We start from the raw sequence: 27116 nt of genomic DNA, 5'->3' as shown, positions 1-27116 counted from the left end.
TTTCTTTAAAGTACTGAGCTTGGGTGGTGGAGCAGGAATCCCCCCATGGTCTTCCCCCAGCCCCCCCTGCCCCTAGTACTTACCAGCTCAGAGTGGCTGCAGCTCCCTGCAGCAGCCACCAGGAATTGTCCAAATCCAAGCTCTCCAAAGCTTCAGAATCAATTTGGACCTTTAAATTGGTCCCGATTCAATTCAGATTCAGAGGTTTGGCCACCAAATCAGGCTGAATCTCCTCCAAATTGAATCACCACCCGAAGCTTCACACAGCCCTATTAGGCACCCTGATGACTTAATCAGCCTCAACTGGGGCTGGCAGGCAACCTGTTTGTCTGGCCTGCCTAACAGGCTGTGGCTCCAGAGTTAAGGAGAAACCAAGCAATTGCATTATGTTCTTCACCTGTAATATTTTTCATCTGACACATCCCTGGTTCTGATTTCTAGATTGTACTTCATTATTCTCTGCTCTTGCCCAAGCTCAGGCTCCATTCCTGCCCGACTGTTCCCAGTATCTTGCACTCCCTAGCCACTTGTTTCTGGAACGATCTTGATCACAGTTTCTGAATCTCAGTCCTTGGCTTTGTTCCCACCTTTGATCTTGTGGTATCCATTTTACCCAACTATCTAAGCTCTGTTCCTGACAACAGGGCAAAATGCTACTAAGAACTGCCCAAAGCAGTCACACATTGAGAACATCATGTTCTCTATAGTGAGAACACAAGGACAAATGGACAGAACCTGTTTCTTAGCTCACTTCTCTCTTTTTGTTTTACTAGGTGTTATCCTTGGTGTGATGGGAAACCCATCTGCCTTGAAAGGCTATTGGCCTAAGTGCAATTGGTATTTTTTCATACCCTTTCTTCCTGATGTTGACCCACAGGGTACACAGCTTTACTGGAATGGTAGCCAACAAAAAACTCTGGCCTGGATGAGAAGCCATTTCTACATTTAGCTTTTGAAGTAGAATGTTTTACTATTGACTGGAAGGCGCAAACAGAGGCTGGAAGGGTGGCTCAGTGTGAATATACATGCTGGGTTAAGAGACCCTAATCGTCTTTATCACAGCCTCTCTCTCTTTCTTACTGTTTCCTACAAGTAGTCTTTAAATCATAAACACTATAGAAATCATAGAAAAGTAGGGCTGAAAGAGACCTCCAGAGGTAGTCTAATGTCCTGTTCAAGACAAGATCATCCCTATCCAAAAATATCCTGTACAAGTACTTTTCAACCCAGGGGTGTGCAACCCCCAGCCCACAGTGCCATGTCTCGCAGCCCACGGATCTGAACATTTGGAAGCAGGAAAGTAGTGGCATCACTCCCCCACTGCCAAGTTTCCAGATCCATGGGGAGCCCCAAGGCCTGTGCATTGGATCCATCACCCAATCCCAGAGTTCAGGGTCAGGTGCGGGCAGCATCAGGCCCCAGGGTCCAATCCCAGAACTCAGGGGGCAGTGCCAGAAGCCAGGGCCCAGTCCTAGTGTGGGTGATCAGGAGGAGGTAGAGCCAGGTCCCTGGGATGCAATCCCAGTAGGAGGGAGCAGTTCTGGGCCACTGGGAACCAATCCTAGTGGGATGTGCTAGCACTGGGCCCCCAGAACCATTTCAAGGAGCGGTGCCAGGCTGTAGGGTCCTGTCCCAGCATGCAGGGGCCTGGAAAGGGGTGGTGCCAGGCCCCAGTACCCAGTCTGTGTGGGGGGTTGGGAGGGGGTGTGGAATCAGACCCCCTCAGGATCCCATCCTGGCAGGAAAGGTAGGCACCAGGTCCTGGGATCATTCCAGGGTGGGAGGGGGTGGTGCCAGGCCCCAGACCCTGGTGGTGGAGCATGGGACTCAATCTGCCCTGTAGACCAGCCCTACCCCACTCACCTGGCCCAAAAAGCCAAAAGGCTGAGCACCAGTGCACTAACCTATTCTTAAAAGCTACACAAACAATCCAGTTACACAGCTACCAAATGCGTTGTCCCAAAATACCAAGAACCCTCTAACCTGCCGCAGGTAAACCAGACTGACAAGGACCTTAGCAGTGTCCTGCTGCTGCAAGGGAAGGAAATAGGTGTTAAAATGTACTTGAAAGATCCAAAGAAAAAAGGGCCATGCTCCCCACTACAGAGGAAGGCAAAGACCCCAACAGTCCCATGGAAATCTGACAGTGGGGTAAAATTCTGATTCCAAATATGCCAATGCGTCTGACCCTGAATGGGGGAGCAAGATCGTTCAACCAGAATCTGCAAGGTATTTTTAGTCCCAGCATTGGCATGTCCCAGTAAAAAGTTCCCAGCCTTGGCTGCAACCAACAGCCAATTCTTCTGTGGGGGGAACCCCAATTCCTCTAGCAACAGGAGAGGGAAAAAAAAAATTCCTTCCCAACCCCATATAGCAATCGGCATAGTCCCACCTTTTTTTTTTTGTTTTGTTTTGGTTATTTCACCATTTTTCTAACCCCTATGGGAGCACAGGAGGCGTACAGGTGCGCTAAGGAAATCATCGTCCAAAAATCCCAACCAGCCAATCAAATTGCAGTGTCAAACAATCAGCATCCCCACTTCAGACATCCCCTCACTGGTGCAGAGTAACCATTCCATGCAGTCCTTGGAGCGTCAGGCAAAGCATGGTAGCCTTACCTGGATGGGGCTCTAGCAGGCTCTCAAGTTCTTCTGTCATCAGTTGCTTCATAGAGAGATCAAATCCATTCTCCGAATCCTGATACTCTACCTCATTTTTTCCATGGCCACTGTCCTTTATACTCAGGCAATCAGCATCCAGCCCTACATTCCTGAAAGGAGATCAAAGGCCAGAACATTTATGTTACCCTGAGCCATGGACACCTTTCCATTTCCTCCCACTTCATTTCTTCATGGTTAGACACTTCCCAGCAAAATGGTCCTAGAGAAAGCCAGGGGAAAAATCTATCGTCTTAGCTGGACACAGAAGTATACATTTCATACAAGTCTTGGGTAGATGACCAAAGAATACAAATGATTCTACTTCCCTGCCATAGGGCATTATAAGATGCTTAGATTACAGGGCTCGGTCCTTGGGCCGGTGCTGTTCAACATCTTCATTAGCAACCTGGACGAGGGGGTGGAGAGCACCCTGTTCAAGTTCGCTGATGACACCAAGCTGTGGGGTAAAGTGAATACACCAGCAGGCAGGGACCGCATCCAGGCAGACCTGGATAGGTTGGAGAAGTGGGCGGATCTGAACAGGATGCGGTTCAACAAGGACAAGTGCAGGGTGCTGCACCTGGGGAGAGGGAACCAGCATTATGGTTATAGGTTAGGGGCTGACCCTCTTGGCAGCACAGAGGCAGAGAGGGATCTTGGAGTCAGGACTGACTCCAGGATGAACGTGAGTCGCCAATGCAATGAAGCAATAGGCAGAGCCAACCGCACCCTGTCCTGCATCAACAGGGGCATCACTAACAGGACCAGAGAGGTCTTGCTCCCCCTCTATGCGGAGCTGGTCAGGCCGCAGCTGGAGTACTGTGTCCAGTTCTGGGCGCTGCACTTCAAGAGGGACGTGGAGAACCTGGAGAGGGTCCAGAGGAGGGCCACTCGTATGGTTGAGGGCCTCCGTGGTCAGCCCTATGTGGAGAGGCTGAGGGACCTGAATCTCTTCAGTCTCCGCAACAGGAGACTGAGGGGGGATCTTGTGGCTGCCTACAACTTTATCAGGGGCCAGCAGCAGGGACTCGGGGAAAGTCTGTTCACCAGGACCCCCCTTGGAGTCACCAGGAACAATGGCCACAAGCTGAGGGAGGATAGAGGTTTAGGTTAGATATTAGGAAGAACTACTTCACTGTAAGGGTGGCCAGAACCTGGAATAGGCTCCCCAGACAGGTGGTGCTCTCACCTTCCCTGGAAATCTTCAAGAGGAGACTGGATAGGCACCCCAACCCCAATGCTCCTTCCTGCCCCTGGCAGGGGGTCGGACTAGATGATCTGCCTAGGTTCCTTCCGACTCATTGATTCTGTGATTCTATGATTACTATAGAGAGCATAGGGGTAATGGGAGGACAGGGTACTCTGAACAGTGCTGCACAGCCAGCTTCCATCTGCTTGTCTTGTCAGCACACAGCAATTACAGAAAGGAGCATCCTGACAAGGAACAGCTCTTAGTACACCCCTGTGCAGTGTTGCACTCTTGGAACAAAGGGCTCATTCACAGGCAGCTTCTTCAACAAGCTCAGAGGCCTGGCTGGGAGTTGCACAAGAACACCAGTATCTACATATGGCATACCTCACAAGGGCACCCTGGCACCTCCCTGTCCCCTACAGAGGAACCCCGGAATTCTAATCAGGCCATTGGAACAGCTTCCCCCAGAACCCAGCAAAGGGCAGAAGCCACACTGTCACAAACCTGGTTGGATGGCAAGTTGAACTATACACCCAGGATGCCAGCTGACCCACATGGTCAACAGCAGCCAATGCAGAATGGGGATGCTGCTGATAGAAGGTATCCATGGAAGGCACCCTATACAAGCCACTACAGCCTTACTTCCCTCCCCCCCACCCCCAACCCTGCTTCTCCACAAGCCAGTTAAGACCAAGGAACCTTATCCCCTTTATTATGGAAGAGGTTGCCCTTCATTCTCATCTCATAGCACATTAAAGACACCCTCTTCATGGCTATCTGGATCTGTGCCCTAGAACAGTTCAAGAGGCTTGCCTCTTCAGGGAGTGAAAAGGGAATCTCATCAGAAAGGTAAAGGGACATTTTTTCTTCTCTTAGGTCTCAACCTGAAAGACCCACTGCTGCCCTTCATCCTGCCAAAGGAATCCTAGTGATGAGTCATAGTGGTTATCTGCCATCTGCCCTAAGACACAGATTCCTTCCACTTAACATGCCAGGAAGAGAGGGGGAAAACCCCTCTCAGTGCAATACACATCTTCCCAAAACCTTACACTCCCCTGCTGTCCTGGAGCCCACAACTCAGAGGGCAACACAAGGTCAAGAGTTGCACACTCCCAGGGGTCCCTGCCATGACAACTCCAACAGAAGATTGCTCAGGGAAAGACAGTACTGAAGTGCCTGCCATGCTCTCAAGCGTTAGCTGCAAGCAGTAACTTACCTTCACAGCCGGAACAGTCCTCACCTGGGTTCAAGAGGGTGGGAGAATCACACTGCAATTTAGAGGGACACAGCAAGGCAGGGGAAGGTGGGGAGGAGCACACCCTTCCCAAGACATGTTAATAAAACCTTTTTATTTCTCCAGCCCTGTACAGCACAGGTAGCCAACACCTGGAGCACCAGCTTACACAAAGGAAATTGTTCAGCAGAAAGATGCACCTAAGTTCTGTTGCACCTGCAGCTGCCTGGGTTCAAGCAGTTACCCATCGTCATGGATGCACAGACATCTAAGTTAAGCCCTGACTGGATAGGCAGCCCCATAGTCTGCTCCAGACTTTAAAGGAACCCTGCCTGCAGTCTTCCCAGTACCTGTGAGGTAGTGAAGAATGGGGGCAGGCCAGCTCCAAAAAGACAAGGAATGCCATAACTTGTAGGTCCACCAGGCCCCGCTTCCCCAGCAGGGTGCAGTTTTCTGTCATACCCAGGACAGGGAACCTCCTTCCCTCCCCATAGTCCCCATCCAGACTTCCAAATGGTGCTGAACAGCAGTTCAGCCAGTGTTGACCCCTCCAACTCCTGGCAACAGACTGCTGCCCTGTTGTTCAGGGACCCAGTCCTTAAAATACTACAATCAGGGAACACTGCCTGATGGGGATTGCAAGCAGCTGCCTTGCTGCTGCCAGGCCCCCTGTTAATAAACACATAGGGATCCTGTGAGATCCTACAGATGCTGACATGGGTCTTGTCCACAGCACCCAGGACTTGCAGGACATTGGTGATCCAGTGGAATTCCCATGATACAGAAGGTGGTGGCAGAATCAGCTGGAAAGAAAATGAAATCTGGGGTGAAGGGATAAGGATGTCTGGGAATCAAGTCATGGTCCATGGTCTGGAGAACCACCCACTGAAAGGAGACTAAAACCAGCATAGCTAAAGCCATGCTGACCTTACTGGCCATAGATAGGGTAAAATTTGTGTTGTGGGTGGTTTCCAAATTACCTCTCAGTAGGCTGCAGAGATAACGGAGTGTGCCAGTGAGGCAATAGTGCTGAATGCAGATTATGGGTCTGCATCAAGTGCCAAGAATGTGCCCAGCACCACCCAGCAGCTTCTATGGAAGGCTGGCCAGACTAGATTGCTGAGCCTTAGGGATCCCTTCCATTGAAGCTAGATGCTGGAGCTCCCCTGTGCACCGCAGTGCCACCTAATGGCCACCAGACTGATGTTTTGGCACATGGGGTACACCACCCTGAAGCCTCCCCCCAGCCGGTCTTCCTTCAAGATTCCAACTCTACTGTGTAGGCTATCTGTCCATCCACAGCCACCCTGAAGCTTTCTACCATCCTCCCAGTCTAGTCTGCCTAGATGCACCCTGACTATTAGTTATGTTCTTAACTAAGTCCTGCTTCCTCCTAGATCCCCCTCTAGTGTTTAATTTGTCCCTTACCTCAGTTCCTGCAGCCAATTTGAATGCCATAAACCTAACTTTGATTAGTGTCCCTGGGTACCCCTTACTCACCTCTCTCAATATTAGCTAGCAGGCTGGCTCCCATTTGGCTCCTTTTATGGAATCTTGGTGCAATCAAGTTCAGAAGCCATACCCAAGTCAGTGATAAGGTCTTTTTAGTGATGCTGTGAACATGACTTCGGGGTGTAGATGGCTAAGGTTCTAAAGAGAATAGTTCCAGGGCTTGTAGGGCAGCTATGCGCCTCCAGAGATGCAGTACAGCTCTACTGAGCATGTTCAGTGGATATGCAGCCAATATACATAGTATCACAATATAAAATTAACTAGTTGGTTATAAGTGAGACTCAGTTGGTAGGGGGGGGAGGAAAGACAGAGAAAAAGGCAATTATAATAGCATTTAAGTGCACAGTACCTTAAATGGCTTAAATGCTGGGGATAGTAGAAATTGAGCTACACTACTACCAAGCTGTGCTTATTTTGCTTCCAGTGTTGCTGTTTTTGTTGCTTCATACACACATCTCTACTTCCCACACATATTTTCTCCCTCATCTATTTCAGCCAAACACAGAAAGAGAACCTCCTCCTGAACAGTTCTTATAGGGCCATGGTAGGCAATGTGTATGAAGAGTTGGTTTTCTACTGATATATTCAAATACTGTCCATGTATGGTGGCACTGCAAGCCCAAATGAGACTTTACCATGGAAAACTCAATCTGTTATGTCTGAAGGATGTCACCTATTCTGACACTCAGGAAGCAGAGTAATACGTGTGCTAAGTAACCCCCAGCTGGTCATGATCACCCAAGTGGGCCTGGCTGCCTAGCTAATTCCAACTGGCCCTAGCTATCTGCAAGAACACATCTATGCAGTAGCCTTATACAGGTGCTCAACAGGACAGATTGATTAAGTTGTCTGGTGAAACCCCTGCTTCTGTCTTCTGACCCCCCTGGCTTATGACTCCAGTCTGAATCACTGCTGCTGACTTTTCAGGTGAGGAAGAATGAGGGGGAAGAATGACCCTCAGTCTTCTGTGCCCCTGGGAGGACAGAATAGCAGCAACCCATATAGATGATGGGTGGGCATCAAGCAAACAAGTGTGAAAAGCCACCCTGCCCACAGTTTCACTGCTCAGTTTTTCCAGCCACTCCCAAAGTATTATTATTATTATTAAATATGTGCAAAGGAGTCAGCTGGGAGCACAGCAATATATAGGGAAAGTTCTGATCCTGCCCCAAGTACTTTATAGTCCAATATAAAAAAACCCTAGAAATTCACAGAGAAGCATCGGGGGGGGTCTCTCCCTCACTCTCTCTGGATTTGTCTTCACAGTGCACAATGGTGCAATGGGGATAATGGTCCCTCTTTGTTCTTGATTGCCTCCACTAATACAACCTCTTCCTGTCCCATTTCCTGACAGCATAAGCTGATTCAAATACAGTAAGAGCCCTGTTGTCTGGCATTTTACTAACTGGAATACTTTATTAACCGGAATTTCCAGCTGGCTGGCTGGTTGGGGTGGGGGGAAGCTTGCATGCAGCAGTTGCGGCTGCCACCCTGCACTGCCGCTGCTCCGCATGCAGCCACTGCCATCCCTCTACCCTGTCTGAAAACACCTGCCCTCAGGTAACTGGAATATTTACATAACCAGCACCCCCCTTTCCCTACTCATGCCGTATAATAGGGCTTTTCCTGTATATACAGCATTTTGTCAACAGGTCACAGTACACTCTGAGCATACATCCAGACAGTTCGCACCCTTGTCCTCATCTACCTGAAAAGTTGAAGTGCTGTTTTGTTAATTAATAGGATTCCTCATCTGTGTTCTAATACCTTATTACTTCCTAATGAACAAAATTCTTAGCTGCCAGTTAATTACAGACTTTATGGGAGAATGGAAGCTGAAAGGAGAGACATCAAGATTGGGGTGGGTCCTAGGAGTTATGCACAGCATGGAAGAGGCAGGCAAGATTCACTGGGAGCTGTAACAAGATCAACCCCCAGAGGAGACCTTGATGCCCCCCAATGGCCATGTGACTCCTGCCCCACTTTGGCTCCCTGGGTACCCTTCCTCTTTGCTTTCCTGCCACGCCTAATTAATTGATTATGAAAAGGGAAGTTGTCCTTGGATCCCTTGTCCATTTTTCACCTTCTCAGACCCTACTGGTCCCCAATTCTGTCCCTCAAATGGTAAGTGTGCCCACCTGGCCCATCCATGCCCCAGGGCACCTGTTGCCTTAAGATGGGGCGGACAATTATTTTGGGCAGAGGGACACTTACTGAGTTTTGGCAAGCCATCAAGGGCCACATGACAGGCAGCCAGGAGAAGATAAATATTAATTTTCTACTTTTTTTGTTTTTTAGGGGCCCCACAGGCTGGATAGAATGGCCTGGCAGGCCGCATCTGGCCTGTAGGCCGCATCTTGCCCGCGCCTGCCTTAACGGCTATTTATGGTTCCTTCTTCCCCTACAGCCAAGCCCATGCCTTGCTGATTTTACTTGTCACTTATGTGGGGCACTTTGCCCTCAAGCCAGTGTCAGGCTGCCTCTGACCCTTGGCATGCCTGACTTCAGGCTGCCTGTCTTACCTGTCCAGGCTCAGGCCTTTACCCTTCCTGGTTTCTGCCTGTCAGCATCCTGAGCCAGCTCCTGGGAGGGCTAAAAACATCCATGTGCCCCTTGGGCACTACTTCGGCTTACGCCCTTGCCCCTGGCAGGCACAAGCCCTCACATGCCCTCTGTGGCACCCTGTGGCTTCCAGAACTTCCCCAATGGCCACACCCAGTCTTTTGGTAAAGCTTAAACTAAAATTCAAGCATATTGGCTGTAATTAAAGGCACAGGCAGAAGTGACAATTTTTGCCCAATCCGGTCACAGAAAGCAGTTTATAGCCATGATCAAACAAGCACACAGCCACAGACAGCTTTAAAAATGGCTGATAAGGTGAAAATTGTATGAGGGGGTCAGATTTTTCACTTGATCAGATAAAGACATTTCAGAACAAAGTATCTTCTGTAACTTCTGCCTGTTCTGCCTCCCAGCCTCAAGCTGTTTCAGAATGGGAGGAGGGAAAAGGGAGCAGAAGGAGTAAGGTCTTGAGGGGTGGGGGGTTCAGACCCTGCCAGAGGGTGGGGCAAGTGTACTGGAGCCCCCATCCCCAAGATGGGGGAGGCTCCAATTCACCCACCCCACCCTCCAGGTAGAAGTGAGAATGCCCTGTTCCCTCCCCTGATTCTGAAAATTTGCAGACTTGCAGGGACAAAGCAGCCAGCAGCTAGATTTCCCTCCACCCTAAAACCAACAGTGAACTTCTGTTTGATCCAGGGGATCATTGTAACTCAGAGTGCTTCCTGTAAATTGTTCTCACTTACAGCAGGGAACTCTATTTCTGTCTGCACCCTTAAACTCTAAACCTACTGGCTGTATAACAAGCTCTCCTCATACTGGCTCATGCTTCCTTGCAAGCTATCAGCTCCTTACTTGCAGTTCCCAGGACAGCTGAGATATCAGTCAGGCACTCCCCTACAGCTACAGAGCTCTTCGCTGCTGCCTGCAGGATCAAACTACTTTCCCTAGCTCAAGGCAAATATGCCTCCTAAGCCCCACCCCTTCTGGTCAAGTGACTCCCCAGCCACCCCTCCCAGGAGTTTCCAATTAAGGCTTGATGGCTAGTTTCCAGGGCATCTTACAAGTACTACTCTGGATTCTTGGCACTGCTCTTGCTGCCCAGGCAGGGCTTTGCCCTACTGTCAGGTCACTAGGCCTGTGATAGGCACTCATAGCCTATGAGTCCCTAGCTGCCTATTCCCCTGCAGCAAGTCAAAAACATGCTATCTCCCCCGACCTGAGGACCTCCTCGTGGCTGCTTCTTCCTTAAAGGTTTGGGAAGGTCTGTCTCCCTGTTACAGAGCACAGGAAAAAAATGAGGCATGGAAGAGACAGGGAAGAGTTGTATCTTGCCTTGAAGAGAAGGAAATTGATTAGGTGGAAAAATGTAAGCCAACACTGCAACTGGGAACAGGTAAAGCATAAGCCAGGTATAGGAAGGGAGCCAAAGGAGACAAAAGTGCACCAAGGTCTTGACAGAGACATAAGAGCACAATGCTTGATATGGTAGCACCATGCAGCTATAACCTAGATAGGTCTGAACACAAGCTTTGGAACCAGAGTGCCTCGGTAGGCCTAATTAGTATCGGCAGAGCACTATGCATATGCAAATGTATTGCTGTCAGTTCTGGAGCTAAAACATGCATATCTTTGCATGTCACAATCTTGTGCTATACAGACATGCCTAAAGTGGCTTCCCTACCCATCTCCTCCTCCTTTCTCACCGTACAGCCTCTTGCTATGCTCCCTTTTCTCATTCCTCTTTTGAACCCATTCTCCTTGTTCTGAGTGCAGATGCTGCTGCAGGCTTTGGGAAGCAGCTACAAGCAAGAATGGCAGGGTCTGCTCTTCCCATTTCACTTCCATCCTTTGCTTCCCCTAAAATCCCTCTCCTGCAACACCTTCCTCCCCTTGTTTTCTCCTCCATAACTGTCTTGCTCCACCACATTCCACCAAGAGGAGGAGTACTGACCTGACTTCTCTGTACATAGGAACAATTTCAGAGAGTGAGGAAGGGCACCAGTTCTATTGTCAAGGGCAGTGCGTTCTTTGAGACCTTTGTCATAAATGTGGCTTCTCATATGGGAGGTCTTGGGGGTAAGTCCTTACTCCTCCTGACAGGCCTGGGAAAGAGACAGGCAGAGCCTAAAATGGTCTGTGAATAAGTCTTACCTGCTGTCATTCTTGGACGTATATTTATTTCCCCTGTGACTTGTTTTAGGCTGAAATTGGCCCTGGTGCAGCAGTGACAGCAGCTGAGAGATTTGCTGTAAGACAGGAAAAGCCTGTTGACTTCATGCAGTCACCAGTCAAGATGTTTCCAAACAGGATGTCCCTGCCATACTGTCTGGCATTTTATAGCATTTCCGTCTCTTGCAAATGGTTTGGCAGGCCCACTTGGACTTGTGCAGAGGGGGCGAGACAGTGAGCATCCCATCCGGATTCAGTCCTCAAGCTTCCCAGCATTTCCCTTTCTCTCCCCTCATAGCCCAGACTTTGTTTTTCTGAGTGTAGGAGAAGAGCATTCTCCCACTCTGACAGCCACTCCTTCCCCTTCCCAGCTCTGAAGCCTGACCCCACAGAAGTTTCCAGAATGTGCTCCTGTAAGGAAGAGGGATTTCAGTGGCCCACTAGCTACCTATGCCACTGAGCCCTAGATTGCTGGCAGAATTGGAAGTGAGCTGCAGGATGCTGAAACAAATTGTTTAAGATGAGAAAAAGCTGGCCCCAATACAATAGTAGCATAAGTGAGGGGAGACAAACAGGATAGTAGCCCCTGTCACTTTCTTTGTGGAGGGGTGCAAAAGCAGGCATTGCCGTAGCAGTGGCCGATTGCACTTCTGCAATTAACATGACAGGAACCAGTGCTGCCCCAGGCACCACACAACTGCCCTGGGCATGGAGCTGTGCTTCTATGCCTCTGGGTTTCAGCCTGGAAAATGGAAACATTTGCACAACTAGAATAGGTCACACTCTGTTTTCAGTAAGCCTTCGCTGTGCCCACAAATTTCACAAGTGCTATGTGAGAGAGGATTTGGCCCTTCATATATAACAAATATAAATGAGGCAGTTCCTACCTGAACAGGAGGTGATTCCATAACAAATTCTCCTGTGGAGTTCTGCTCTGAAAATGCTACCAGAGACAGCCGGACCAGGCTCCTTAGGAGGTGCTGATGGGGTTGAGCCTCTGAAAGCCCTGCATCTGGCTCAGAAAATTTTTGCTTACTCAGAGTCATGTCCAAAGGAGGATTAGTTGGCATCAAGAAGTCACAGTTCTGATTTCCCATAGACCCTGGCAGTGGCTTCACTAAGCTCTTGGTATAGGGTTTTGAAGCTTGAAAGCTTGAGTTCTTTTCTGATGAATGTCTCAGTTTATGGGAGTAGAGGGGCCTGCACTGAATTGCAGGAAAATTGAAGGCATGTTTCTGTTCAGCTGGATCTTTCTGGTTCTGTAAACTTCTGTAAAGTGTTGGGGTTAAGTGAAATGCAGTCTGCTGTGAATCATTCCATGCAGTTTCCCTCACCAAAGCCTCTTTACAGGAGCAAGGTTGCTCAGCCTCACAATGCACATCTTGCCTATGTCTGAGCACAGGGATTAAATATATGTCTGTTTTCTGAATCTGTTTGTGGGGCTTCTTGAGCTGCTGCTCTCTGTGGGCATGTTCTGCTTCCCTGCAGTTGTAGGCCATATTCTCTTTCTTCTCTCTTTTACGTAAAGACACAATTAAGGCCAAAATAATAAGAAAAATGCCTAGCAAAACAATGAGGCAGATAGCAATAACCATGGATGGACTCAGCCTCCAAGACTCCTGGGCTAGGTTTTTCAGGTGGTCACGGTGATTTTTGAAAATTAAGAGCACAAGAGCTTCTACCTGCAGTGGTAAGTTCCCTTGATCATTCACTGAAATTCTTAGCTCTAATTCATTTCCAATGAGGCTGCTGATGTTGCTGCTGTTGATAAATACCTGCCCTGACAGTGGATCAAGGACAAATAGACCATCATCACTGCCACTCAGAATGTTATAATGGAGGTCACCGTTTAGGCCAGAGTCAGCATCACTGGCAACTATGGTGAAAAGCAAGTGAGTACTTGAATTGGGTTTCAGTATCATGCTGGTTACTGATGCCTTTGGGGGGCTGTGAGTCCCTTGGGATGTCCAAAGGCATCCAGTTTCTGCATTGACTAAAACAGTGATCTCTGCTCTGCCTTCTACCAGTGCTGGCTGTATGATCACTGGGGAATTATCATTCTTATCAAGCAAATGAACCCTGACAGAGACATTAGATGCCAGTTTGGGATAACCTCCATCTTCTGCTGTCACAAGGAATTCCAAACTGGTCATCTGCTCATGATCAAAAGCTCTCAGGGCAAAGATCTCACCGGTGTTAGAATCAACAGATACCAAATCTGAAACAAGGGAGTCCTGGATGCTATACGTTATTTTTCCATTTAAATCTAAGTCAGCATCATTGGCCCTGACAGTAACCAAAAATGAAGGAGTCATATTGTTCTCAGCAATGGAGATGTTGTATGTATGCCTTTCAAATAAAGGTGGGTTGTCATTAATATCACTGATGTAAATAGTGAGATACTTCCTCACAGCTAAGGAGGGGATCCCCTGGTCCTGAATCAGTAAAGTCAAGTTATATTCAGACCACCTCTCCCTGTCCAAGGTGGCATTGGTCAGCAGTATATAACTATATTTGTTAGTCCTTTTCAGTCTGAAATGCTCATATCCTTGACTAAGGTAGCAGTGTACCTGTCCATTGTTTCCTGAATCAGGATCACTTGTTGTCACCAAAGCAACAAAGCTGTCGTTAGGAAGAGCTTCAGATAACACTGGGACCCAGGAAGCCCATGTGATGTGGACATCTGGAGCATTGTCATTGACATCAAGGACCTTGATGAAGATCTTGCAGTGTGCTGGGGTAGGATTAGCTCCTAGATCCCTGGCCTGTACATCCACTTCATAGGTAGGAATTTTTTCAAAGTCCAATGGATGCCTCAAAACAATATTGCCTGTCCTGGCATCAATGTTGAACATATACAATACTTCCAGTGTAGTATGCTTACTTAATAAATATTCTATTTCTCCATTAGGACCCTGATCAGAGTCTGTGGCTGTAACTGTTATAAGAAGAGTCCCAGGCAAAGCATCTTCCCAGATTTCGACTGTCAAAGAACTCTCTGCAAAAACAGGACTGTTATCATTGGAGTCTAAAACAATGACCCTAACTAAGGTAGTACCTGATTTTGGTGGTTCTCCGTGATCAGCAGCAGTCAGTACAAGATCAAAACAAGAATGGAGTTCTCTGTCCACTTCTTTAACAATAACAAGTTCTGCACGTTTAGTTCCATCAGATCCAGAGATGATATCCAAAGCAAAGTGGTCACTGGGAGACAGTGAGTAAGAGAAGAGGGCATTGGTACTAATGTCTGGGTCTAGGGCTTGATCCAAAGGTATTCGTGTTTGTAAAGATGCACTTTCTGACATCTCTAGCTCCAATTCAGCCTTTGGAAATTGGGGCTCATGGTCATTGATATCTAAGACTTGAACCTCCACATGAATTAGAGCCAAGTGTTTAGCAGTTAATACAGTAAAAGAAACCAAGCATGGATCATTGTGCCTGCAAAGTTGCTCTCTGTCCAGCCGCCCTGCAGTGCTGAGCAAGCCATCTTCAGATCCAACATGAAAAGGGAATTCCTCAGGGAACTGAAGCAGTTGGAAGGTATCCACACTTCTCTCCCATAAACCAAAACACTCAAGTAAATTTCCTATCACTGTTCCATTTGGCACTTCTTCTAACACTTTGTATTTCACCCTGAATAGGGTCACAGCCTGGCAACCCACAGAGAGAAAAAAGTGCCACCACAATGCTGTAAATTGAAACATAAAGGGTGATAGCAAAACCATTCTTCTGAGAAAGACAGCTATGCTGCTGTTAGTCCCAGGACAGATGACTTTATCCTTGAATCTCTGTACCCCCAGTTTGAACTCAAAAAGCTTGTAAATCCTTTGTATTTTCAGTCAAAGGTAGTCCCACTTCTAGATCCCATAAGCACACGAATAGGATTAAAAATCCCACGAAAACCCAGCTACATCGAGAGGAAAAAAATCCTCCTTTTCTCTTCAGGCAAGAGGTCCAGCTGCTATCAGGACTGAAAACCCTTAGTGCAGAACAATGAGACAGGAATCTTTGCATATGCAGTTTAGTTCTGAGAATACAGATGGCTGCCTGTCAGGGCAGAGAAGTAGAATGGCTTCTGTTTCCTATGGAAACCCCACCTACAGGAAAAGGGAAGAATAATAATTCCAGTACAATGCCTTCCCAGGAGAGGTGGCTGTTTTGAGAGAAGCTGCTTCACATCTCTGGGAAAGGTTTGGAATTCATAAATTAAAAAAAAAAACCCAGAAAGAATCACTATGATCAAACATTTTACTTATCTGGCCATATCTGCAGAATGGTTGTTCAGATTAGGTATCTCCAGGGGGAAATACTTCAGACTTATCTAGCCGTGTCTCCAGAAGAGTGATTCAGACTGCTAAATTTCTACTGGGGCTGTAGGATCCATTCCTATCCTAGATTCAAGATTTCAAGAAAAAATGGTGAGGGTGACCACCCATCCTGGTTGGAAATATGGGATATCCAAAACACTACCCCCTGCCCCCTGTTCTCCCAAGTCAGATGTGTACTGCAAGGAGAGGCAAAGGCAAAGCAGCATGCAGCACCATTTCACTTTCCTGCTGGACTAAGCCCTGCACCCTGGGTGCTTATTTTATTCTGTGCCCCACGTCTGAGACTGGCCTCCAAAATCTGGGACTGTACTGAGAAAAATGGGATGGATGGTCACCCTACTTTTAACCTACCTGGACAACTTTGCCAGAGCCAGTCATATCTAGGGACCTACTGAAATCATGATTTCATGGATTTTGTGGAAATTGCAAAATCCAGCACTGCCCGTGAAAGCAGTCAATGTTCAAAAAATCCATTAAAATAAAAAAACTTACTGAAAATAAAATGCTGGCTCCTAAAACCTGGCCATACAGGCTGCCAGGGGGTAAAAGGAGAAAAGTAACTGCCAGCACCAAGGGGAACCCAAGATAGCTGCTGTCCTGCCCCTCACCGATTGCAGCCCCACCCCTGTCCACCAATCAGCAGTGAGACTGCAGGATGGACAGTCCTCACAATCAATCAATGGTGATGGGGCAGGACCACATGACAGACAGCCCTCACAGCCAGTTAACACCAATGAGCGGGGCCACTGGGGTCCTTTGCCAATCAGAGGCATGGCGGGGGGGCATTGCAATCATCCCAGGAAAATGGGGGCTGGCCCCACAATATCCCTAGAAATTGGCCCACCACCTGTGAGTTGGGTGGACCCCTAGTCACATCCCAGTACAACATAGGTCCAAGCCAGTGAAGACAGAGTCCATTGATGGGACACTACGCATGTCAGGACTCATCACTCTGGAAACCCCACTTCTCCCCATTTCTCCCTCCAGAGCCACTAGGAAGTGTTGCAGTTTGATCTAATTCATTCCACCCATACCTCTACAGGGATCACCTGGCTCATCCTCCACAAACCCCAGATCCATTGGCAATCTGGTACTTTCCAGTTCAGTCCATTCTACTGCCAAAGCACCAGCAAAGGCCATCACTCTGATGGCACCAGGACCTATTTTCAGGGGAATCTACACTTCCAAGTATTCCAGGGTAGCTGTATCCCAGTCACTAACCTTCAGATGGCCAGGCCTGAAGCAGCTATCCCCAAGCCCACCACTACTCTCCCAGACAAACACCAGGACCTGATTGATGTCTTTGATTTAAAAAAAAAAAAAAAAAAATGCAGGCACCCTGCTGCCCCACAGGCTCTTTGACAGCCCTGTAAAACAATAGTCTCAGGGCAGGGGGTTCCCACTGACTGCCTATACTATACCAGAGCTGAAGCTGTGGACCTTACTGGATTCGCTGCAGGAAAACCTGACCATCTATTTCTCTGGTCAAGGCCCCTGTCCTCCTTGTGAAAAAGATCAGTTCCCTACACCTTGTTTCCCTACACCTGCGTGGAGATCGTCAAGCTTTGAATAAGGTCACCACCCAGAACCTCCCCCTCATTTATGAACTAGTTGAAAGACTAAGACAAGGACAGGTCTTCATAAAATTAGATCTGGGGCAGTGGGGGAGGGGGTAGAAATTGGTCCATATTTGTAAATGATGTGTGGAAGATGGCTCTTCCAAACTGCTTCGCTGCTCTGCTGCTGTAGATGGCCAGGGACTGCCCACTGCCCGACAGGCTTGTCCCTAGAATGAACCACAATTAAGTTAGAGTGAAGTTACACATTACACTTAAAGCATACTAAATCTGTGAAATCTTAGGCAGCATTCAAGTTAGAACATGCTGTGAGCAGTTACATTCTTGCTGGCACAGCTCTAACTAGAAGGCTGGTAAGCAGGGGTGTGGTTAGGAGCCAGGACACCTGGGCTCTATCTCTGCTCTGGGTTGAGGAGGAAAGGCTGGTACATCCTGGGCTACTGGAGGACTGCAAATTCCTTGTTTTATCTCCATGGTGCAGACCAAAGTTAACCTAACACAAGGTAGGTAGCACAGCCCATAGTTAACTCTAGCCTGAAGTGACATAACTTTGAGATGCTCAGAGGACACTTAACATAAGTTAACTAGCTTTAAAATGTAAACACTTATGTTTAAAGTGCCCTTAGTATGGTCAAACTGTAACATGTAACTTCACCCTTAAAGAATGTGCAGTTATCTTACCAGATTGTCACCTGAGAGAAACACAATGCTTGTCAGGGACTAGAGAATGTATTCCCCAACTCAAATGCCAGAATCTTCAGAAGAGAAAGATTACTCCTATGGCCACACCTCCTGAGGGCTCTGTCGTGATGGAACATTTTCTCAGCAGGCTAGAGACTATATTCTACACCTCAACTGCCTGAATCCTACTGAGAAAAAGCTTTACCTATCTAGCTATATCTTCTGAATGATAGTTCAGATCAGCACATTTCAGTGGGGAAATATTTGTCATAGGAAGGAGAACATACTTCCTGCCTGTATTGTCAGATCCCTCAAGATCTGGGGTGGATTAATGCAGGGGTGGATTAACGCATGGGCCCAGGGCCAGGCGCCCCCTGCTGTTTCATGTGACCCTGTGTGGGTAATCAAGGAGCAGCTCCCTACTTAATATAAACAATGTCTTTATAATAGCAGTTACTTGCAGAGCTGTTACAGGGCCTGCTGTTCTGCCCCCAGACTCCCTAACTCTCCTCCTCTTCCTGTCTCCTCCCCTTCCATCCTGTTCCTCGTTCAGACTCCTCCTTTTTGCCGCTGCTGTTTTGCCTCTGAGATCCATACGTATTGTTACATCTTTCCTTTCAACAGTTCAAAACAGATGATTAACTTATTCCCCTTGTTGGGCCAGAGGTTGCTAGCACATAGCCCACCATGGAGACCGAGCCTTTACTGGTGGTCTGCTGTGTTCTTTAGGGCTCATAGTCATCCAGGTATGCTGGTCGTTGTACCAGCCTCCCACTTCTTGTTTGGTTGATTTTCCTGGGTGCTACGCCTGCTTCTGTTCTGTCCATGTCTTTGTTTTGCGGGATGAACTCTGCTTGTGTATCTCTTTCCTTTGTGGAGTCCATGGCATCTTTCTCCCCTATCTGGGGCTCACTTGTCAAAGTTGTCTTGGCCCTGATCCTGGCATCTTTTGCGCACTTGTATTTCCACTCTGCCAGCACTCTGCAGCTGCTTCTAGTTACAGCTCAACTGCTGTCTGCTATCTGTGACAACTTTGTAGGATCCATCTCCCACTGCACCCTCAACAGTGTCCTTTTGCCATTCTTTCACATGTGGACTTACGGGTTGTAACCAGACCTTTTCCCCTCTGCACAGTGGTCTCAGGTCCCTGGCTCCTTTGTTATACTGTGATACATGCTAAGACTGTTGCTTTTTTAGCTTCTTCCATGTACTTTTGCCCCTTCCCCCCTGGGGTTGTAGCAAACAGCCTCTCATGGGGAGTAATGTCTTAGTTCTCTGGCCCATTAAACTTTGGGTTGGGCTCCTGCCCATTCCTTGGGAGGGTGTGTTGCGATGGTCCAATAGAGCCAGGTGGGGATCCCCTGTAGTCTTATTTGCCTTCAACAAGAGTCTCTTAGATGTCTTTACCGTTGATTCAGCCTTCCTATTGCTTTGTGGGTACCCAGGGGATGATGTCTTGTGCTGGAATTCCCATTTAGTGCAGAACTGTTTGAATTCCCTTGAGATGTATTGTGGGCCATTGTCTGAGAACAGTGTCAGGTATCCCATGCCATGCAAAATGAGCCTTTAGCTTCCTGATCGCTGTTCGTGCCTGAGTGTCTTCAAGGTAATCCACCTCCCAAAAATTGGAATAGTAGTCTACCGTGACCATATAGTTTCTGTCATTGACATTGAACAAGTTAGTCCCTACCTTCTCCCAGGGCCAAGAGAGGATGTCATGAGGGTTCACTGTCTCCTTTTGCTGTTTGTCACTGTATTCCTTGTACACCTCACACTGCTCCATGTGTGTTCTCAAGTTGGCATTCATGCCTGGCCAGTAGATGCACTCCCTTGCTCTCCTCAGGCATGACTCTATTCCCATATGTGAAGCATGGAGTCGGTTCATGATGTCTGTGTTCAATGGAGACACTACCCTTTCTCCCTTGAACAGAATTCCATCCCGTGCACATAGTTCATCCCTCCATTGGTAATATGCAGCAACTTCTGGTGGTACTTGTGCCTTGTGCTGTGGCCAACCCTCAAGGATGGTTCATTTAACTGCTTGTAGCACACCATCCTGTTCCATACTCTGTTGTATTGCTCTGAGACTGCTTTTGGAGATGGGCAAGTCTTGTACCATATTAATGGACTCTATCTCCTGTTCTACAGATCTGTCTGTGCTGCACTCTTGCTCTACTTAGTATGTCTGCCACTTGCAGAGACTTCTCTGGGCAGTATTTTATCATCATAGGCCTGGAGTCTCAGCAGCATGCGTTGAAGTCACATCTTGTGGCCTAGGCATCTCCATAATGGCTCTCACCTTCTCTGGGTCTGGCCGTAGTCCTTCCGAAGTCAGCAGGTGTCCCATGTAGGGTACTTCTGTTCTTCTCAGCTACGTTTTGTTGGCATTCAGTTTAATGTTCCTCTCCCAGCATTTGTTAAGAAGTTGTTGCAGTTTGGTGTCGGTCACGGATAGGAGAAGGGGATGATAAGGAAGAGATTATGAGAAGAATATCCTCAGCCACAATCTCGATACCTGGAAGACCTTCCAGCTCCTAGTTCAGTTTCTGCTGGAAAACTTTCGGACCTGGACTGATCCCCATGGGCATCCATAACCAGCAATACCTGCCAAAGGGCGTACTAAAGGTTGTCAGGTGGCTGGAAGATTCATTTAGCTCCACATGTCAAGAATCGATTTTGGCATCACAAACTGTGAACATTTTTGCCCTAGACAGGTCAGGTAGTACATCCTCAATTGTTGGCAGTGGGTAGTGGCTTCTTTTGAGTGCCCTGTTAAGTGGGTTTGGATCAACACAGATTCTCAGTTTGCCTGATGGCTTCCTTACTACTACTAGGCTGCTGATCCAGTCAGTGCTTTTTTCAAATGGTGTGATGATGCCTTTTTTCTGCAGGTTTGTCAATTCTTTCTTCAGTGGCTCCAGCAGGGCTAGTGGAACTCTGTGTTTTGGTAGTCATACTGGTTGCACCTGTGGCTCTATTTCTAACTTCAGTTTGCCTTAAAGAGTCCAGTGCCCTGGAATGTCTCCATATCTTAACAGAATGTTAGGTAGTGAACCTAATGACTGTTCTTGCTCTTCTGTGACCTGGAGGATGTTGTGGTGTTGCACTGTAATTAAATCCATGTCCTGTGCTGCCTGGGTGCCCAGCAGTGGATGGGTCAATCACTATAAATTCCAGTCAGTACTGTTTCTTGTTGCATGAATTTATTATAGTCAGCTGGCACTTTTCCAGTGGCCTCATGGTTGTTTTGTTATACTTTAACAGAACTTGGTGATATTTTTCCATTCTGATGCTGCTACTCAATAGATTCACAGGAAGGACATTGCAAGTGGCTCCACAATCCACCTGGAATCTTATAGGTCTTTACTCTAGCATCATAGTTGCAAATATGGCTGAGTTGTTGCCCACTTTATTCTGTAATGCGTGTCATGGGGCGGGGCCTAGGGGCAGCCGTGATGCCCCTTGGGCCCCTTACTGTGTCACATGGGCGACGTAGCACCCTCTTGTCTCACCCGCCACATCTTTGCTGTTATGGTTCTGTAATGGAGGCTGCCTAAGATTCCCTTGTCCACAGTAATATGCTGGCATTATTCCCTGTCCCTTATAGGGTGACTCGGTGCACTCCAGCCTTAAGGGCTATGCGTTCCTCCAAACCTTCCCTTTAGCACGCCCCAAGCCTCACAGCTGTACCGGATGTTCTCAGGTCATACACTCACCCCTCCTGAGTTCCTATTCCCCTCCCAGGCCTATTCGCCCCCCCGGGCTTCTGTTCGGTTCTGTCGAGCTCTTACCGTTCAGGCCCGAATCTGCATGTCGGCCCCTCTCCAGGCTTATACCGCGCACCTGCCCCTCTCCGGGATGTATACCACGCGCCCGCCCTTCTCCGGGGCTTAGTGTCGGTAGGAGCCTGATCGCTCCTGGGGCCTGTGCCATGCTTCCAGCGCTCCTCACCCTTACTCGGGCTTCTCAAAGTTGGGCTCAGGTGGCCCTTTCCCTGCCTGGCCCCAGACCCGCTTTCTTGGGCCTATGCCACGCCTCCCACGCCCGTTGCCCCCTCTGGGCCCTATGCCACGCCTCCTGCTTCTTGCGCCCGGGGCTCAGGTGGCTCGTAGCCATGCCTGGCCCCCTGACCCTACCTCTGGGTCGTACACCCTACTGGGCAACCGCCCTCATGGGCTGGGGTCCCAACCCCACACTCACCGTATGCCTCTCCGGCACTCTAAAACACTGTGCCCACTATGGCACTGCTCACTGTGCCCGCTGGGCACCAGGAACCCCCAAGCTACTGGGGACCCCCTGTGAGGCCTCCTCACACCCCTACAGCCTCACCTAGTCCTCCAGTATTAAACAGTAACAAAACCATGAGCCAAGCAGCTGCAACACAAACCAGAAGCCTACCAGCTTATAACACAAAGCTTGCACTCACTAGGCTCTTCACCATGTTCCTCTTAGGGTTCTCTCTACCCCTACATCATTGCAGCCGGTTTGCATGGTCAGGCAGCAACCTGCGCCTGCAGCTGTCTGGAGGGAACTGCCTCCCAGGCTCTGGCCCGGGCTGTTTATAAAGGTCTGGCCCTGCCCCCTTTTTGGCCATGTGACCTGCCTGGTTGCCCCAGCAACCAGCACCTGAGCTGCCCCGGTGATTGGCAGCTCCTTACTCCTATTTTAGGAACAGGGCTCCTAAGTGTCCCTGTGACAGTGTGTATGTATCCTGTGAGTGTGAATCTGTCAAATTTACCCTGAAAGCTTCCTCCTCATCTGTAGTCTCCTGATCTCTCATCACTGCATGGACTGTTTTTTTTCCTATTTGGGTGGCTACGACACTGACCCCTGAAATGATTCTTTTTTCCACAGTTTTTGCACTCTTTTCCATAGGCTTTGCATTTGTCCTTCTGCCTTTCATGTAGCATCCCACAGTACATACACTGAATCATACTGTCGATGTTTGCAGTTGGCCTGTCAGGTTCCTGCCTTCCAGAGTCCTTTAGGTTGATTGAGCCTGTGAACCTGCTCTGTACATGTGGCTGTTGATATCAATTTAATCCTGTTTAGACAATTCTGTTGCCCATTCAATTTGGTGACAATTTTCCATGGTTAGATCTACCTCTTTTAGTAGTCTATCCCTCAGGGCAGAGTCCCATGTGCCACACACAATCCTATCCCTGATTAGAGAGTCTTTTATGTTTCCAAAGTTGTATGAGGATGCCAGAGTTTTCAGTTTTCAGTTTTCAGCCCTCTATTCTTTCTTCTTCCTCTTGGTTTCGGGTGAAAAACTGATATCTCTCTACAGTCTCATTTTTCCTGGGGTGCATCAAATGCTTCTATTAACTGTTTTAGTGCATCAGGGTTCCTTTCCATCAGTGTCACACTTACTTCACGGCCTTTTTCCACCACTAGATAGTAAAACAGCTTTACATTCATTTTCTCTTCTTTATCAGCCATGGTTAACTCTGTATGCAGACTGAATTCTTGCTTCCATTGTTTCCATACCTGTGCCAGGCTCTTTGTGTTGAAATCCAGCTGTCCGGGGGGCTTCAGTCCCTCTGTGCTTCTTGCAATCTGTTTGAATCACTGCTGGGGCCCAGGTCTCTCTCTTGTCTTGGGCTTCCTCACAGACTTTCTGCTGCCACCATGTTGTATGTGAGCCTCTGTGGGTAATCAAGAAGCAGCTCCCTACTTAATATAAACAATGTATTTATTATAGCAGTTACTTGCAGAGCTGTTACAGGGCCTGCTGTTCTACCCCCAGACTCCCTAACTCTCCTCCTCCATCCTGTTCCTCCTTCAGACTCCTCCTTTCTGCTGCTGCTGGTTTTGCCTCTGAGATCCATATGTATTGTTACACCTACCAAGCAAGGTGCTTGTCCCAGGAGCCGATGCTGGGTAGGGACGGTGAAGTGGGACTAGCCTCTGCTGGATGGGCAGCCCCATGTTGCTCCATGGGTCTTGCCAGAGGGTCTCTGCTAGTGGACCAGAGCACGCAGGAACTTCTAGGCTGTGGGGAAGTACTTTCCCAAACAGTGCCCTCCTTCTGGGTCCCTGCTGGGATGCTTGTTTGGGGTTGGGCTCCTACAGGCCTCAGCTGAACCCACTCTGTGGCTCTGCTCCCAGGACCCAGCTCTCCAGGGAAAGCAGAGCCTGGCCTCATTGCAGCAAGTCCTTCCCCTAGGTCACAGCTGCAAAAGCAGCTGCAAGGGTGAAGGAAGCTGCTGGCAGGTTCTGCCTGGGACCCAAACCAGAGCTACCCACTAAGCCATGGGGCCAGGACAGGCTGGAGATGGTCTCCAGAATCTCAGCCCAGGCCTATCTTCTTGAGGGGTTTGCAAGCAATTCATGAGCATTTAAAAGGTAAGACACATTCTCATGAGATTTTATATATTTGTATTTTATTACATTTTGGTTACATAATTATGTGATGGTGGCATTAAAACACAGGTGTAATGGATATATAAAAGAGATTTACAGTATATGAAGTTTAGCACATGTTTAATGTTTCAGGAATGATTTTTAAAAAATTGAGATTTAATTGTTTAGGCCTAGCCGGTTTGCATGGTCAGGCAGCAACCATCAGCCCCCACCCGCGCCTGCAGCTGTCTGGAGGGAACTGCCTCCCAGGCTCTGGCCCGGGCTGTTTATAAAGGTCTGGCCCTGCCCCCTTTTTGGCCATGTGACCTGCCTGGTTGCCCCAGCAACCAGCACCTGAGCTGCCCCAGTGATTGGCAGCTCCTTACTCCTATTTACTAGTAATTGTAAAAATCACTAACAGTATTCTTAGACTCATACTTGAGGCTATCAGTATGGCCTGTATTTTTCTTGTAGCAGCTGACTGTAGTGTAGGTACAATGTAAAATGTGTATAAAAAAATAGGCAAACAAGAGTCTACATGACCACTAAACCAAAGCATCATTCCTTTTGTGTTATTATATATTTATGGTGATCCCATGTATCTAAGTCATTTTCCAAAGGCAGTTGTTTTATTCAGTTGTGTGAGGCAAAACTGAGTAGTTAATTTCAACATTTCATGCTGTGCTTTATTAATGCACCATGTAAACATTTAATAGGTCTATTTATTAATAATTTTGATACATTCATATTTATAATGGGGTGTGGGGGACCTCCTATTTTCTGTTTGCCAAGGGCCCTAATAAATCTTAATCTACCACTGCCTGAATGCTAGTGTAGATCAGTAAATCTCTGTGGGGAAAATGTTTTTCAGGAATTGGATAATGTATTTTTTGCCTGAATTACCAGCTTCCTCAAAATAAAAAGTTTACTTATCAAACTTTATCTCCTCAGTGGTAGTTTAAATCATTAACTCTGTAGCTATAAAGAGATTTTTTGTTTGACCTGGGACTGATTGCCTTGAGTGACTTGAATTAAAACAGCTGTTACATGAGTGGCTCTTCCAAACTGCATTGCTAGTCTTCTGTCAGTAGGTGGCCTGGGAGAGCCCACATCTTGAGAAACTTGTCCCGGGAAGGAACCACACTGAAGTTAAAGCAGCTGTAATTAACTTACAGATGCACACAACATGATCCTGGGGGGAAGCCAATTCCATAGTAAGGAAGGCATCCCAGGGAAGTGGGCCATTACACAAGGGAATTTCATGTGCCCCAGTAAAGAATGGATTTTCCAGAGAATTTTAAGCTTTTCAAAAAGTGATCATGGGGCTAGGGGAGGGGGCTGACTGGGAGGTGTTTGAAGCTTTCTGTGAGCCTTTGTATCATCCCAGGTCTTGGGGTGAGTCTAGGACCCCAGCAGCCAGAGACTGACAGACTCAGCAGGAAGGCTAGAGTCCAAAAACTCAGAAATGGCTCTCTAGGAGAAAGGGCTGTGGTCAGGGAAGATGAGAAATTGTATCAGGTTTTGTGTACTCTGTCTTCAAACTATACAGTCAATTTTTCTTGTATAATTCTTTTCACCTATAAAATAAATCTGCTACTTTGTTACCTTACTGTGATAGCACTTAATCTCAAAACAAGTGATATTCCAGGTGAGCCCTTTCTATAGAGAAATATTTGCTAGCATCCTTGAGAGAGAAAATTTACTCATCTGACCATATCTTCTGGATATGGCCATACCTCTACTGAAGGGGCTGACCTGCTGTTCAGACTGTCAATTCTTTGTGGCGGGGACTGTTTTTCAAGTGGCTGGAGAATGTACTCCCCACCTGAATGGCAGATTGCTTGAGGAAAAAAATATCCTCATGTGGCCGTATGTCCTGAGTGGTAGCTTCGACTGGCAAATCTCTTGTGAGAGAGATGTTTGTCATGAGCTGGAAAATGCATTCTACAGCTAAAGTGCAAGATTCCTCAAGGAAAAAACATTTCTTGCATCAGGGAATATCTCCTGAATGGTAATTCAGATCAGCTAATATCTGTGACGAAATGCTTGCCAGAGGCTGGAGAATGTATTCTGTGACTGAAATGTCAGATTCCTTGAAGAAAAAAATGTTTACTTACCTGGTCATGTCTTCTGAATAGTAGTTCACTGTGGCAGATAGATTTGTCAGGGACTTTAGAATGTGTACCCATGTGAAAAATAAATAAATAATATTATTCATCTGGTCATATCTGCTGAATGATAATTCATATCAGTAACTCTGTGGGAGAAATATTTTTCAGTATTCCCTGCATAAGATGGAAGATTGCTCAAAAAAAAGTTGTCATCTGGCCATATCTCTTGAATAGTATGTCTGATTAGCAAATCTTTGTGGGGAAAATGTATTCCGTGAACATAATGCAAGATTCCTCAAATCAAATCTGCCTGGCCTTATCTTCTGACTGGCTGTTTAAGTTAAAAAATCTCTGTGTGAGATATGTTTCTCTGAAGCTGTAGACCAATTGTTCTCAATGTTTTTAGACTTGATGCACCTCTCCACAGACCCAAGGTACCTCTTGATAAATGCAAAGCACCCCTTGGAAAGTGCCAGCTCCTATTTTTCACTCTTTTCTTAACTACAGAAAACTAATAGAGCATTTCTTCTGTTGAAATGAACACAGAAAGACTGCAAAAGATCAGAATGGTTTCAACGCTATGGATTCCTATTTGAAATCATTAGGTTTATCTTGTGAATCATGTTTGCACAGCTAACAGTGCTAACATTGTGTGGCACCTCTGCAGCACCCCTGAAAAGATCTCAAAGAACCTCAGGATTCCTGATTGAGAATCACTGTTCTACAGTCGCTGCAAAGTATTTCC

General features: G+C 47.5%; 1 protein-coding gene across 4 annotated transcripts in view; it reads right to left on the bottom strand.

Annotated features, from left to right (window-relative positions):
• Positions 1 to 15811, bottom strand: part of PCDH12 (protocadherin 12) — a 27912-nt gene extending 12101 nt beyond the window's left edge. Inside the window, exons 1-3 of one of the 4 annotated variants that reach the window (XM_019550752.1) lie at positions 12217 to 15811; positions 11312 to 11406; positions 2619 to 2770 (exon numbers count right to left, since the gene is read on the bottom strand). In XM_019550752.1, coding sequence (XP_019406297.1) covers positions 2619 to 2770; positions 11312 to 11406; positions 12217 to 15054 — 3085 coding nt within the window. In that variant the 5' untranslated portion in view covers positions 15055 to 15811. The remainder of the gene's footprint in view (positions 1 to 2618; positions 2771 to 11311; positions 11407 to 12216) is intronic. The other 3 variants (XM_019550753.1, XM_019550754.1, XM_019550755.1) reach the window with 3 other exon arrangements.
• Positions 15812 to 27116: the final 11305 nt, after the last annotated feature.

The sequence above is a fragment of the Crocodylus porosus genome, unplaced genomic scaffold (genome assembly GCF_001723895.1).
Source record: "Crocodylus porosus isolate Cpor-Errol unplaced genomic scaffold, CroPor_comp1, whole genome shotgun sequence".
Lineage (NCBI taxonomy): Eukaryota > Metazoa > Chordata > Crocodylia > Crocodylidae > Crocodylus > Crocodylus porosus.
This window is presented reverse-complemented; position numbering and strand designations above follow the sequence as displayed.